The sequence below is a fragment of the Notothenia rossii genome (genome assembly GCF_949606895.1).
Source record: "Notothenia rossii genome assembly, chromosome: 3".
In the NCBI taxonomy this organism is placed as follows: Eukaryota; Metazoa; Chordata; class Actinopteri; order Perciformes; family Nototheniidae; genus Notothenia; species Notothenia rossii.
The window spans coordinates 73789185-73802062 of NC_136901.1; the positions used below are offsets into that span (position 1 = coordinate 73789185).

General features: G+C 39.5%; 1 protein-coding gene across 3 annotated transcripts; it reads right to left on the bottom strand.

The window, feature by feature from the left end:
- Nucleotides 1-1976: 1976 nt before the first annotated feature.
- On the bottom strand, nucleotides 1977-12388 carry reep2 (receptor accessory protein 2). 3 transcript variants are annotated; one of them, XM_079672244.1, is made up of 8 exons: nucleotides 12068-12388; nucleotides 9331-9403; nucleotides 7867-7943; nucleotides 7454-7574; nucleotides 7208-7321; nucleotides 6219-6441; nucleotides 4966-5135; nucleotides 1977-4239 (listed from the first exon to the last, which is right to left on the bottom strand). In XM_079672244.1, the coding sequence occupies exons 1-8, from the start codon at nucleotides 12097-12099 to the stop codon at nucleotides 4168-4170; spliced, it is 882 nt and encodes a 293-aa protein (XP_079528370.1). In that variant the 5' UTR covers nucleotides 12100-12388; the 3' UTR covers nucleotides 1977-4167. The 3 variants fall into 3 exon arrangements, with proteins under 3 accessions (XP_079528370.1, XP_079528371.1, XP_079528372.1); XM_079672245.1 differs by having other exon boundaries at nucleotides 12033-12387; XM_079672246.1 differs by lacking the exon at nucleotides 12068-12388 and adding an exon at nucleotides 10300-10360.
- Nucleotides 12389-12878: the final 490 nt, after the last annotated feature.

A 12878-nucleotide genomic window follows, 5' to 3' on the forward strand; every position in this document is an offset into this window, starting at 1 on the left:
TATACCCCAAAATCATCAATTGGATCTCCTACCAAAATGAGTTAAATAACATAATGCAGAATTTGACAGGACAAAGTAGTTTGAACTATACTTGTTCCTTTATGTTACCTAACAATATAGAAGAAGGGGAAAGGGAACAGCCATTCAGTCGTTGTGCGTCTTTGTCACAGGTGTGGGATTTCTGAGAAGTTTAAAGGGTGTTTTCATTTTTGGTATACGTAAAGTTGTTGTTGTTTTTGTGTGTGATATTTGTTTACATATACTATGATATTGTTTTCTGACAAACTACACTTTAATTGTTTTATCTCATGCTGTTCTATGAGTTTTTGTATTAAGACTAAACTTGACTTTTTTTGTATATAATATACTATGTCTTTTTTTACTATGCTAAATTTTCAAATACTTTACGAGGAATTTTCTCAACATAATATACTTTTAGACTTTTAAGGATATTTTTGACATACTCTACAATTACTTTTTTGACATGTTATACTATAAAACATGTTTTAAAGGGAGGTGTGTGGCGTAGTGGACAAGTGTGTTGGTGTTTGGAACAGGGGAGCACAGGTTCAAACCCCACTGCACTCAGCATGTCGTTGTGTCCCTGACACACTTCACCTTCTCCTTCGGGGATTGTCCACAGTATTGAGTATGTAAGTCGCTTTGGATAAAAGTGTCTAACATGTAATGTAAACATATTTCTGACATACTACTATTTCTTACTTACTATGATGTTTTTTTTTAAATATTATACAATTTGCTATTATTGCACGTCGCTTTGGATAAAAGCGTCAGCTAAATGGAAAGTCATGCTGTGACCTTTTCTCAGATATCTCATGAAACACGACAGTAACATTTTCTATCTTTCCACATTCTATACTTAGACTTTTTTTTCAGACTTTTAATTAAATCACCTTTTTCTGACATCTTTTGACATACTCTACAATTAATTCTTCAACTCAATATACTAAGACCTTTAATGATTTGTTTCCCAAATACTTTTCTATGATTTTAACAATCATACCAAGATTGTTTCATGACATCCTAAACCATGACTTAACATTTGTGTGATACTACATTGTGATTGTTATTCAACATAACGTGCCTTCTTATGATTTTATTTCAAATACAATGACATGACTTATTTCAGAATGTTTCAACATATTCACTTTGACTTATTTTAAACCTGCGCTACTATGACTTTGTATGATGGGATTTTCTATGATTTTCTTTCAACATACTAAACTTTGACTTTACATTTTTCAACATACTATAATAGTATGTTGAAAAATGTAATGTATGATCAAAGCTCATAGTATAGTAGGATTTATTATTATGTTCACAACATACTATATTCTATGATATTCTATGACATTGCACAAAATACATTCATTTCATTTTTTCCACCAAAATACACTTTGAATTCTTATATGATATTGTTCCACATGCTTTGACCTTTTTCATCAAACCGGCTTGATTTTCAAGATATTTTTCAACAAATTGACATTTATTTCCAGATAATACTCTTCAAAATACAATACCATAGTTTTAAATATTTTTGAAAAGACTATATTTGGACTTTTTTTCAACACAATATGCTATGACTTGTTTTCTGATATTTGTGGACACACTTAACAGTTTTTACGACAAACTCTTTTGAATTTTGTTAAACATGCTATACTATACCTTTTTATAGTTTTAAAAATATTACACTATGATTTTCTATATTTTTGAGTTGTGTTTTTTGACGTAAAGATGCCTGAACTATGACTATGCCTTTTTTCAGAACCAAGTCTTTCTCCAGCTGCTTTCACTTCAGACACAACAGTGCAAAATCAGAGCACTGCGTTACATAACTAAAGTCGTATTTATTTGATTGTTTTCATTTAGTTTTTTTAATAACCAAGATGTATGGATGTTGCTCCTTCCTCCAGCTACACAGGGATTGTTTTCAACAGCACAAAAGATAGTGACCCTCTGATTTGATTTCCTTTATTAGTAGTTTCATTACTGATACATGACCTTGTCAGAAACCATTGTCTCAGCACACATTGTAATTATTTTTCACATGGAGCTTTAAGAATTGGCACAAACCATATACAAATGAAAATCCCTGTTTACAGGATTGATTTCAAACAGAGGAAATAAATTAACACATTTATGCAAATAGCATGGACACAAGATCAAAACAAAGGGTTGAATCCTGATAAGAAATCATGTCTTTTGTATGTTGTAAACAGACTGTTGGTCCTAAATACGTAAGAACTGATCTGAGTAGAGTACTTGGCACGATATGTGCAAACATCAGTTTATACTCAGTCTGTTATTTCCTACTTTGTGAGGAAGAGAAGTTAAAATTAACGAGAAAATACAAAACATGTTAAATATACAAAAATTAAATACAAAAATCAAGACGTCTAACACCAGAAGTCCACACTGGAGTTCCAGCTTCTTCAGGTTCGAAAACATAAGATTGGTCAAGAGTAAGAATTAAAAAAAGCTCACAAATTATTAAAACATTAAATGTGTTTAAGCCCAGAGAATGAGTAAGGCAGGCAAGCTTATACTGTTTATACAGTGAAGATTACTATTTACATTGTGTTCACATTTTATCTATTAACTCTGCCAGCAGTCGAGGTGGGGTTTGTCTCCCCCTAGGGGTTCAAACTAGTGTTACTCCGCAGACAGCAGTGCTGAGTGCAGAAGTAGTATCATGCTTTTAAATCTCTCATTAGAGCTCTTGGAAGAAACCACCATAAAGGCAGTGGCTGGCCACCAGAAGAGCCCACCACAGAACACAAGTCCAGTATGTTGAGAAACACCTGGAGCCTGGTCTGACACTTCCTCCACATCTGGAACAACAGCACGGGGATCAGAAACAAAATTCCTGTGTTTCCTGATGTTGATTTTGGTTCAATTATTTCCATATTGCTTCGCTTAATCCTGGAAAGGAGGGGAAAGTGCAGAGCTACTCTGTGACTTTCTTGAACACAAACAATACACACACCTCAACTGTGATGAAAGCAGATGTTGCTCACATGACTTTGTATTGAACGGGGGTTATAGCTTTATCCTAAGAGGCCTGGCTATGAAAAACCAAACATACTTTTTACCAACATCTTATGACCAAAAGAACAGAAGTGTGTTAAATAACAGGGTGGAGTCTATATGCAGGATAACTAAGCCGACACTAAACAAACCACTCCGTCAGCAGTACTGTACGAGATGAAAGTCACATTAAAGCAGTGAGGAAGCAAGTTGCTGAGAGCGAGGCGTTAACTTAGCAGAGTCAGACTCACTCAGGAGGTAAACAGGCCGCTGCAGGGAAGCTGAACTCTTCCACAAGCTGAGATGCCCAATATGCAAGAAGTTAAAATAGAGAACCAAAACAGTTTTGATCAAAGTCCTCCAGTAAAGCAAGACAATTGCATAAGCTAGGACATGGGGGGTGAGCAGAGCTGTAGTTATAAGTGGCGACATTTACGTGTGAAACAGTAATGACGTTTCAACCAACTTCTTTCCGCTCAGTTAAAAAGAAAAAAAACTCAGGCACAGTAAACTTAAAGCCAACTGGTGATCACAAAAAAAACAACAACTCAGGATTTCTATCATGGTCAAGTGCAGATGAGGACTCAGACTTGAAAGCACCCAGAGAGTTCTTTTTAAGAACCATTCAGGAAACAGAAGAAACAAAATGGGGCCAATTGTAGTGAGGAAGGAGAAAGAATGTAGCATGTACTGGAGTTACTTCACCAAATATCAGCCTCTATTGAGAATGCCACAATGAGAGCAACAGGAGGTGAATCAATGAGACTGGAAAACTGCAACACGGACAGCTAACGCTCTGTAGGGACAGACAGATGTGTGTAGGGGTAAAAGAAAAAAGTAGCATTAATTAAATGTATGCCTAAACATTATCGGACTAAAAACTTATCTAAAAAAAATGGCCGCCTGTTGAATCTGGGATGAGCTCACAGTAAGCAAAGCGTGAGGAAAAAATGTGCAACAACCGAGCCAATGTTAAAGAACTGCTCCCAACCCAAGGCTGCCCACAGACAGTGTACCTGCACTTTGCTCTAAAAACTGCAAGAGTGACACATTTTCAGTGCTTGATATATATACAGTGTATATGCGTTGGAGAGAGTTGGCCGCTGGATGGATCAGGCCTCATGGCGGCGTCTCTGCATTGTTAGTCGTGGTCTTTTTCTTCACTGGCTTCTTCACTGTCTTGGTTTGAGTCTTTGAGAGAGAGAGAGAGAGAGGAGGAACAGGTCAAATTAAACAGTTGATTTAACAACTACAAAAGGAAAGAGACACAATTATTCAATATAAAAATGGATAGCAGCTCAAACGGTTCAACCTAAGTTGGGTGAGACAAAGGGTTTTAGAAAGACAAAGAGTATTGTCTGGTCTGAAAATAACCCTGACTTAAGTGAATGGGAAACAGAGACAACATTTGTAGGACAAAAGTGTAATGTCACCCCTTTCCACTTGAGAATATACACTTTTATCAAAACAGCTGGACATTTAACATGCAGATGAGGTCTAATAAAAGATTCTATCAAATGTAATTATCGGAACTTTACAGTAGAGTGCCTTTTTTATCTGTATCTTGCATTACTGCAATATTTGAACAATAAACAACCAAAATGATCTATGAAAGCTTGGTCTTGTTTTGGAAAATTGTTGATATACGGAACGGCAAAAATAAGTATGGATACCTTTTAAAACTTGTAATTTGGTCCAAATATATTGTGTTCAAACTTTATAGCCAACTGTAGGATTTAAGAGATTTAAAATCTGGAAACGGCATTTGTTCTCCAGAGGAAATGACAGAGCTGCCAATATCGTTAAAAGCAAACTTGCTAAAACTAGGATTTTAAATCAGCTGTCTCTAGGCCCATTTTGCGTGTGTGTACATTTGTGCGTGTGTGGTGTGGTGTGTTGTGTGCGTGTGGGCCTTACCTCCGTCTTAGCAGCAGGTTTCTTGGTTGTCTTGACACTGGTAGTGCGTTTGGGGGCTTTGTCTACTGCTTCATCCACTTCATCAGAGTGTTCAGTCCGCGTGTCTGATTGGTCGGAGCCGTGTTGGGATGACGCATCGTCGGCAAGGGACACAGATGCCAAGGAGCGGGCTGCAGGATTGGACAGACACCCAATGGCCACATTTTAAAAAAACGGTAGTTTCCACCAGGTTTAAAGTTGGATGCTGGCTATACGGTATAACACCACTTTTTTTCTGGTTTTAGAGGCTGCATAATAGCTAAATTATCTTATTTTCCTGAATTATATATATTTATATTTATATAGGTGCAATTTGGATATTTGGAGGTATTTGGCAAAAAATATAGTAATATTTGATTTTTTTCTTTATTGCCCTAAAATAAATAAATTAAGGGGTATTCAGAAGTGCATCAATTTTAATGCATTCACAAAAGTGCTTTTTAGAGTGCCTTGGTCACAGTCTGCGGCAACACATTGCCTAAACTGCTTGCTTTGACCAATGCAAAATCCAAAGATTTTCAATTTACTATAAAATTTAAAAAAAGTAGAACTCCACTACTATTTACAAATATGTTCTTTTTATGACTGAAAAATCCTTTAGAAAAAAAAAATAATAATGTGCTTGGTAATAGTATGGCGGCTACAGGAGCATACTATATACAGTAGTTATTATTCAAAAAATAATTCATTAAATAACTGAAAGGTGATTGAAAGCTTTGAAAAATCAGTAAGAGGACCTTCGAAATATACTGTATTGTTCGGAAAAGAAACATCCATGTACAAATCATCCTGAAGATTAGACTGGGTTTTGAAGTTGCTCAACACGCTTTCTTTAGAAGTACAAACTACAATGTGCCACTTGGATCATTGTTTCTATGCCTCTGTGTGTCGCTCAGTATTCAGTCCACAGCCCGTCAGGCCCACACAGCCAGCCAGCCGGCAGAGCAGTCACAAAGAGTCCTCCCACTGTAATCACATGCTTTCACCCCCCCGCCCCACTCCACATCTCCCCTTCGATCCTGCAGTGCCTTAAATCACATGACTCCACTTTGCCCCAGTCCTGCTCTGATGAGATTTAAACGAAAGAGGCCTTATGGGTAACGCTCCAGCCAAATCAGAAAACATGACACACAGGATGCATAGATGTATGCAGATGTGTATGCCTGTGTTTCTGCGCACTAATGAGGCTGTGTGGGTTGAGTGTGTTGCCTTACTCTGCCGTGCAGAAGTGCTCTTGGCCCGGGGCAGCGTGCTGGCCCCCGAGCTCATCGTGCTGGCCCCTGAGCTAATCGTGCTGGCCCCCGAGCTCATGTCGTCCATGGTGTCCCGTCTCTTGCGGGTCTCCGTAGTGTGCAGGGACAGCTCATCCTCAGCGTTGATGAGAGTCAGGTCCTGCATGCTGAAGCTCCGCAGCTTGTCCGACAGCACGCCCTGCCCCTGGGCATCGCAGCAAATCAAACACTCAGATATGTCAAAGCATGGAAATATCCAATTCTGTCCGACTCAAATTAAACAAAACCAAGGATTTAAAAAATACCCTTGACATGGGGAAAGACATTTCCATGAAAACATCTGGCAATGACCTGAGCTGTTCACTAGACACAGCGACGCAGGGGGTGCATGTACAGCACTGAAAGTGGTTAGAGCTGAATGTCAGAACTACATTTCTGGCAAAAGTCAGGATAATAATGTTCCTGGATTTTAAAAAAAGTTGTTAAATCATGGCATCTAGTTTAACCCAAGACACATTCATGATGATAGCGCATCCTGGTACTGTAGTCTTCCCAAGCTAAGGAAGATACAACTTCAGTTCTCTAAAAATAAATACATTAAGAGATGTTTAGGCCACAGCCCATGTGACCACATGGGGTGGAAACCATAGTTTAAACTTGGTTGAATTCACAACATTGATCTTGTACTGTACACAACTTTATGTGACCATTTCAAGTTTTTTAACACTGGAATGATCATGAAACACCCTGAACTGTATTATCTAGCACTACAATAATTAGTCAAATCAAAAACTATTGGTCTGGGAGAAAAAAGATACATTTGAAGACTTTACCCTGGATGGATACCCCATTTGTTGCCATTTAAATCGAGAAATCAACAAATAAACATCAATAATAGTGAAAAGGAAATATTTGTAATAATCACACTTGTAACAATTGATTTTTCCAAATGATCACAGCAGACCACTCACCTTGCTGGCCGCGGTGACAGCAGCATTAGCAGCGAGGTTGAGACCCCTCTTTCCAAACTTCATCATGGTGTCATAACTCCGGGCTTTGGTCTGCGCTATGTACTCATCTATCTCCTACAGCACAGGACAACAGATAAAGGGGGGCAAACACAATGTATTGGTACAAAGAAGAAAATGACAATCAAAACAAATATGAGATACCAGTATCATTTGTGAGAAAAACCTAAAAGTTTAAAAAGGTCCAACCTTCTCTTTGTTGGACAGCGTTGGGTGAACAAATTTGCGGTAGAGCACACTGGAGCCTTTAGTGTATGGGGAGAGGAGCCAGATCACAAAGGCAATCTTTAGCTCAAAGTAAAATGGAAACCTGGGTAATGAAACAAAAGTTATGCCATTAGCACAAAGAAAAAGAAAAACCTTGAAAGAAAAGTGTATAGACACCTGAGCTATAAAGAGATACAATTGGAAATGGTAACAATGATCTGATGTATGAAAAGGCAGAATGCATCATTAAAAAGATTCATTGTAATACACGTATCAAGGACACGTATCAAGGACATATATCAAGGACACAAGCTACATAGATGAATTATTATTTTAGAGTATTTATTACAAGCTAGTTTGGCACAAGGCGTGATCATGAGCAGCCCCTGACTCACCATGACAGGAGCAGATCTGTGGCCGTCTCTGCTGTAGTGAACAATGCAAACACTATCCAGTACATCATCCACTTCACCTGGAAACACACACACACACGGAGAGATGGTGAGAGAACATCGTAAAAATAGCACATGAAAACCTACAGCATCCAGTGTGCACATGCTGAGACATGTGGACTAAACAGACGTGACAATGCAGAAGTGCAACATATGCTTCAATCCTGTCAGATCACATCAGTATGCATGGATAAGGTCCCGGAGACAAAAGGGAAATGGAGGTCATTGTCCAAACTAAATGAAAGACCAACTTGCTTAATAGGAAACCATATCAAACGCCTTAGATTTAGTTGCACTGAGTTATCAATAATCAAATCATCTTGATGTATTAAATGTTAAACAAACAGTAAGGGTATGTTTAAGGGGATTTACAGGCAACATGCACGCAGACCTGTAAATAAATATAATGATAAAGCATGCGACTCATTAGAAACAAGCCAAACAAGGGGGGAGGGGAATAAAAACATCCATTCTAAAAATGGCGTCCTCCCTCCTCCATGTGCTCCTTCTTTGGCCGTCAGCTAGAGCAGCCATTGGTGAGAAGGAGGGGGGGGAGGGGGGGTTGCCATGGTAAACTGCCAGGAGGAGGCCCTCCTCCTCCTCCTCCTCCTCCTCCTCCTCCTCCTCCTCCTCCTCCTCCTCCTCCTCCTCCTCCTCCTCCTCCTCCTCCTCCTCCTCCCTCGCAGTGATGAGGTAAGCATAAATGACCCCATTTATAAAAAATAAAAACGAATGCTTTTCATCCTGGTATCCACTGGCAACACTGGTTATTCCATCTGAACATCATAACCACTTGATTGTGCTATGTTAAGATACTCTCTCTACATTTTATTTAACATGCTGTCAAATCCCAAACTTTCTATCGGCTTGGTGTTAATGTCTTAATTGTCAATGGATGGTGTTCGAGTTTTTTTATTATTAATAGTAAACATGCTGCCGTTTTAGGACATCATGACAAATAAGAGTACATTTGTACTGCAAATTATTTTGGCATCAAGGGGGTGGTTTCATGCACTTGACAAGCTCTGGGTGTCTTAGGCAAAACACTTCCCTGACACTTCCCTGACTTTTGTGTTTCTCAAACATAAAATAAATGTCCTCTTTTTGGTTAGCGAATTATTTTGTGATAGGGCTCAAAGAGACAGAAAGGGCAGTGCTGCTAACATCAAATACACCAAATAATGAATATGTGTCCTCCTTTTAAACTATGGCAAGTGTGTGCCTGTTCTACATTTTCTCCGTGGGCTTTGTATTACATTACTTTCTGCAACGTGCATTTCAAACTTGAAAACACTATCTAATAAATATCGAACTGCAGCCTGGGGCTTCATATCTTAAAAGTTCAAACAGAGCAGACAGGGCTCAAAAGCATTCTGCTGTGATTTTGTAACCAGAGGTAATACTCACATATTCCTTCACGTTCTTCGTTTTGACAGCCTTGTATGATGAATATGCAGGGTAAAGTGTCCCAAAGGCAAGACTGGAAAAAGCAGAGAAGTGTGGGTCAGACAGAGGAGGGGGATTCAGCTTGACAACATGGCCTCTGGGTGTTGACACCTAAGAAATGTGTTCCTGCTTAAAAGCAGGTTAGCTAAGATGGCTCTGATGTTGTCACAGTAAAGAGTTGATGGGCAGTGGCTTGTCAAAACACACGTCAGATTATTGGTAAAAAAAAAAAATATCATATATCATGTAGTCCGGAAGACTGCAGCAAGACAAACTGGAACAACAAACAAAAGTGAACCAGGGGTGGGTCACCATGTGTTGGTCCATGGGCAGATAGGGACACTATGCACACACAGAGCCTTTGATGTGCATTTGGTCACGTCCTGTACCACTGGTGATTTGTGCTGATGAGACAGGATGCTACAGTAAATGCTGAGTGAAGGGCTAACAGAGACAATAGAGTCCAGAAAGTCACTAGTTTGTCTGTGTGTACGTAAACTACTGATTTTGACCAATGATACTTTATCTGAACCAAAATTAAACGTTTTTTACATTTTTACAATGAGGCTTGTGCTCCCAGCTGCATATCCAGTGATTTTCTTAGCATTTAAATAGGTTCTGTCGGCGTATCTGAGCTAGGGCTGCACGATATTGTAAAAAACTGACATTGCGATTTTCCCGCCCCCCTGCGATATGAAAACAAACAGGAATTGAAGAAAATACCGTTTTTTCCCCCCGCAAACTATCCTTTCTTGAACTTTAATGCTATACAATTGGTATTTTTTTAACTACTATATTTAACCGGATGAAGGATTTTAGTCACGGACGGCTGGATCTTTAGTTATCAGAGCAACAAGCTGAGCTAGCTCGGTTAGCAGCGCCGAACTGCCCTGGAGAAACACATGAAACTACTTTATTCAGTGTTTTTACCTTTAATCACCGGCTCCGTTTGCTTTGGAGATTTGCTGTGCATGCAGAGCCTGCATGTCACTCACTCAAGTACCCCTGACATGAGAGCCGCGCAAGTTTTCCTTTTGTAGCAAGCAGCAAAATAATTGTAACATGACGTGTTTGAGTTCATTTGCCTACTTAATATCGCAAGATATGCGCATGCGCATATCGCGATTATCGTCACGACACGATATATCATGTAGCCCTAATCTGAGCTGCTCAGTCATGTGTGCAGCGCCTCACAGCTTTGTACAGTAAACTGAGGCGACTTGGAGCAAGCCTCTAGGCCGGAGACTCCCTCAGCAGATGCCCTGCGCCCCATCTCAGGTTCACCTCAGCATCCTGTCCTCTTGCTAAGACTCCAACATCAGAGATATTGAGCATAAGTAAGTTATTTAGCTGCCTTCAGGTTTTTTTGTACTACATTAATCCTTTCTCTGCATGATTACCCTTTTAAGAAGAAAACAAGGAGGAAGCTATATGTTTAAAGCAGAGAGTAAAGATGAGGAGTCTCTGGCTAAGACTCGAAATTAGAGATATTGAGCGTAAGTAATTTAGGTGCTTTCAGGTTTTTAAGGTAAGAACAAATCCTTTCTCTGCACGATTACCCTTTTAAGAAAAGAAGGAGGAAGCTATATGTTTAAAGCAGACACATTATTGATCTTGTGTTATATGTGCAACAGCCAATAATATGCAAATCTGTTCACATTGTCTCCCACCGACACGACTTTCTGTGGTGTAGTAAAGTAGAAGAGCCAGCTGAAATACACTACAAATATATTTTTGCCATTGTTATCCTCTCTTTATGTAACCCAGATAAGCAGAATATTTGTAATCAGTTACATCTACACCTGAGCCTTTCAAAGACACCATCGTCTGGGGGTTACACTGACAAGCTTTAAGACATCCTGGTTAAATCTACAATACATTGAAGGTGTAATGCATCTGGTGGAGGCAGAGTGATCAGACAACACAATATCCTGATTGAAAATTCAAACACATGATATAAGACGACACTAAATGCAGGAAAAAATGTCTGCATAAGAGATCAGCTGCTAGCTTTAGTTGAGTCATCCACACTGTGTGGATGTAGTGTGTACAGGTGGAAGTCTAGGCCTACACTGCTGGTACTACTCCACAGATAACAGAATTTGTAAAGTCACTCTAACATGTGGTAATAATGGAACAAATACATATATTTCTGGCTCTTAATAAAAGGTAAAATCATGGATGGCTGGATGGAAGGAAGGATATACAGACTGACATCCATGACTGGGCTGCTGGGCTTAGCCTCACATTATACACACATTGGTGATCTACAGCCCAGCAATATTTAGGCTGTGGTGTTTTCTAAAAGCTGTTTGCTTGTCTGCAGCGAGGCTAGCATATTAAGCAGGTTCCACTTGAATAATGTGGGCAGCCAGGAGCTTCTTTCCTTGCCAACACATTATGTGTCAGGTGGTTAGCCAGCAGACGTTAGCTACCGGAGGCTAGCATTGGCTGGATGCACTTTGCACTGCATCACTGTAAACAGAGCGACGGTTATATAGGTTAGTATAAATACAGCTTAGCTCTGTGTATAACTAACACTTTACCCCACAGTATTGTCTATATTACTGAAATGTAACTCTATAGGGACAGACAACATATGCTAGCTTGTTGGCGCGGCGTTGAGCCTCAGACAGCTGATGGATGGAGGAACCGCTGCTTACGTTAAAGCACAACAGCAGATGAAGCCCGTACTCACACAACCATCCTCGAAATCATCCAGGAAACCATCTTTCTGGTGCTCCGTAAGCCTTTACCGCTTCGAGGGGAATCTAGTTATTCAGCCAGCGGGCTAGGTGCCCCCCATTCCTGACCAGGACGCGGTCTGTGATTATCGATGTGAACCGGGAGGCTGTCCGGTGCTGGCTGTCCGGTGTTCGGTGCTGGCTGTCAGGTGGGCTGAGGATGTGCTGCAGTCTCAGGCTCAGCTTTCTGCTCTCGCCGCTGCTGAAGAGCTGGCTCTTAAAGGGCCAGGGCCTCACTGGGAAACGTGTCATTTGCAAGTTAAAAAAGGGGCCCTTACGTCCTCCTATGAGTCCTTTTGAGTTTTGTAATGAAGTGAAGTACGATTGTGGAGTACTTGTACACAATCATTTGACTAATGACTGTTATACCACACTCCACTTTACAGTGCTACACTTATTTTTATTTTAATACTGCTGCTGCTACTTAGTATCAACTACTATGTGTACTTTTGTAAATTGAATTTATTTTTAAATACTTTGTGCATGCCTTTTTATACAAAAGTGTTACTATTTATACTTTGCCAACACATTTCCCCTTTGTGGGACTAATAAAGGAATTCTGATTCTGAAAAAGGGAATTCTGATTATTTGAGTATTTTTATTTTATGCTACTTTGTACATCTACTCCACTACATTTTGGCAGCAAATATTGTTCTTTTTATTCCACTATATTTACTTGACAGAACGAATTACTAGTTACTTTAGGGATCCAGATTATTAGCTAAAACTAAAATGTAAATAAACTGTTAAGATTCCCAGCAGCAG

Coding starts and splice junctions, on each gene's coding strand:
- reep2 (XM_079672244.1), bottom strand. CDS start 12,099: ATGGTTTCCTGGATGATTTCGAGGATGGTTGT. Junction 7,322..7,453: donor CGCTGTCCAACAAAGAGAAG/GTTGGACCTTTT, acceptor CCTGTGCTGTAG/GAGATAGATGAGTACATAGC. Junction 4,240..4,965: donor AACCTGCTGCTAAGACGGAG/GTAAGGCCCACA, acceptor TCTCTCTCAAAG/ACTCAAACCAAGACAGTGAA.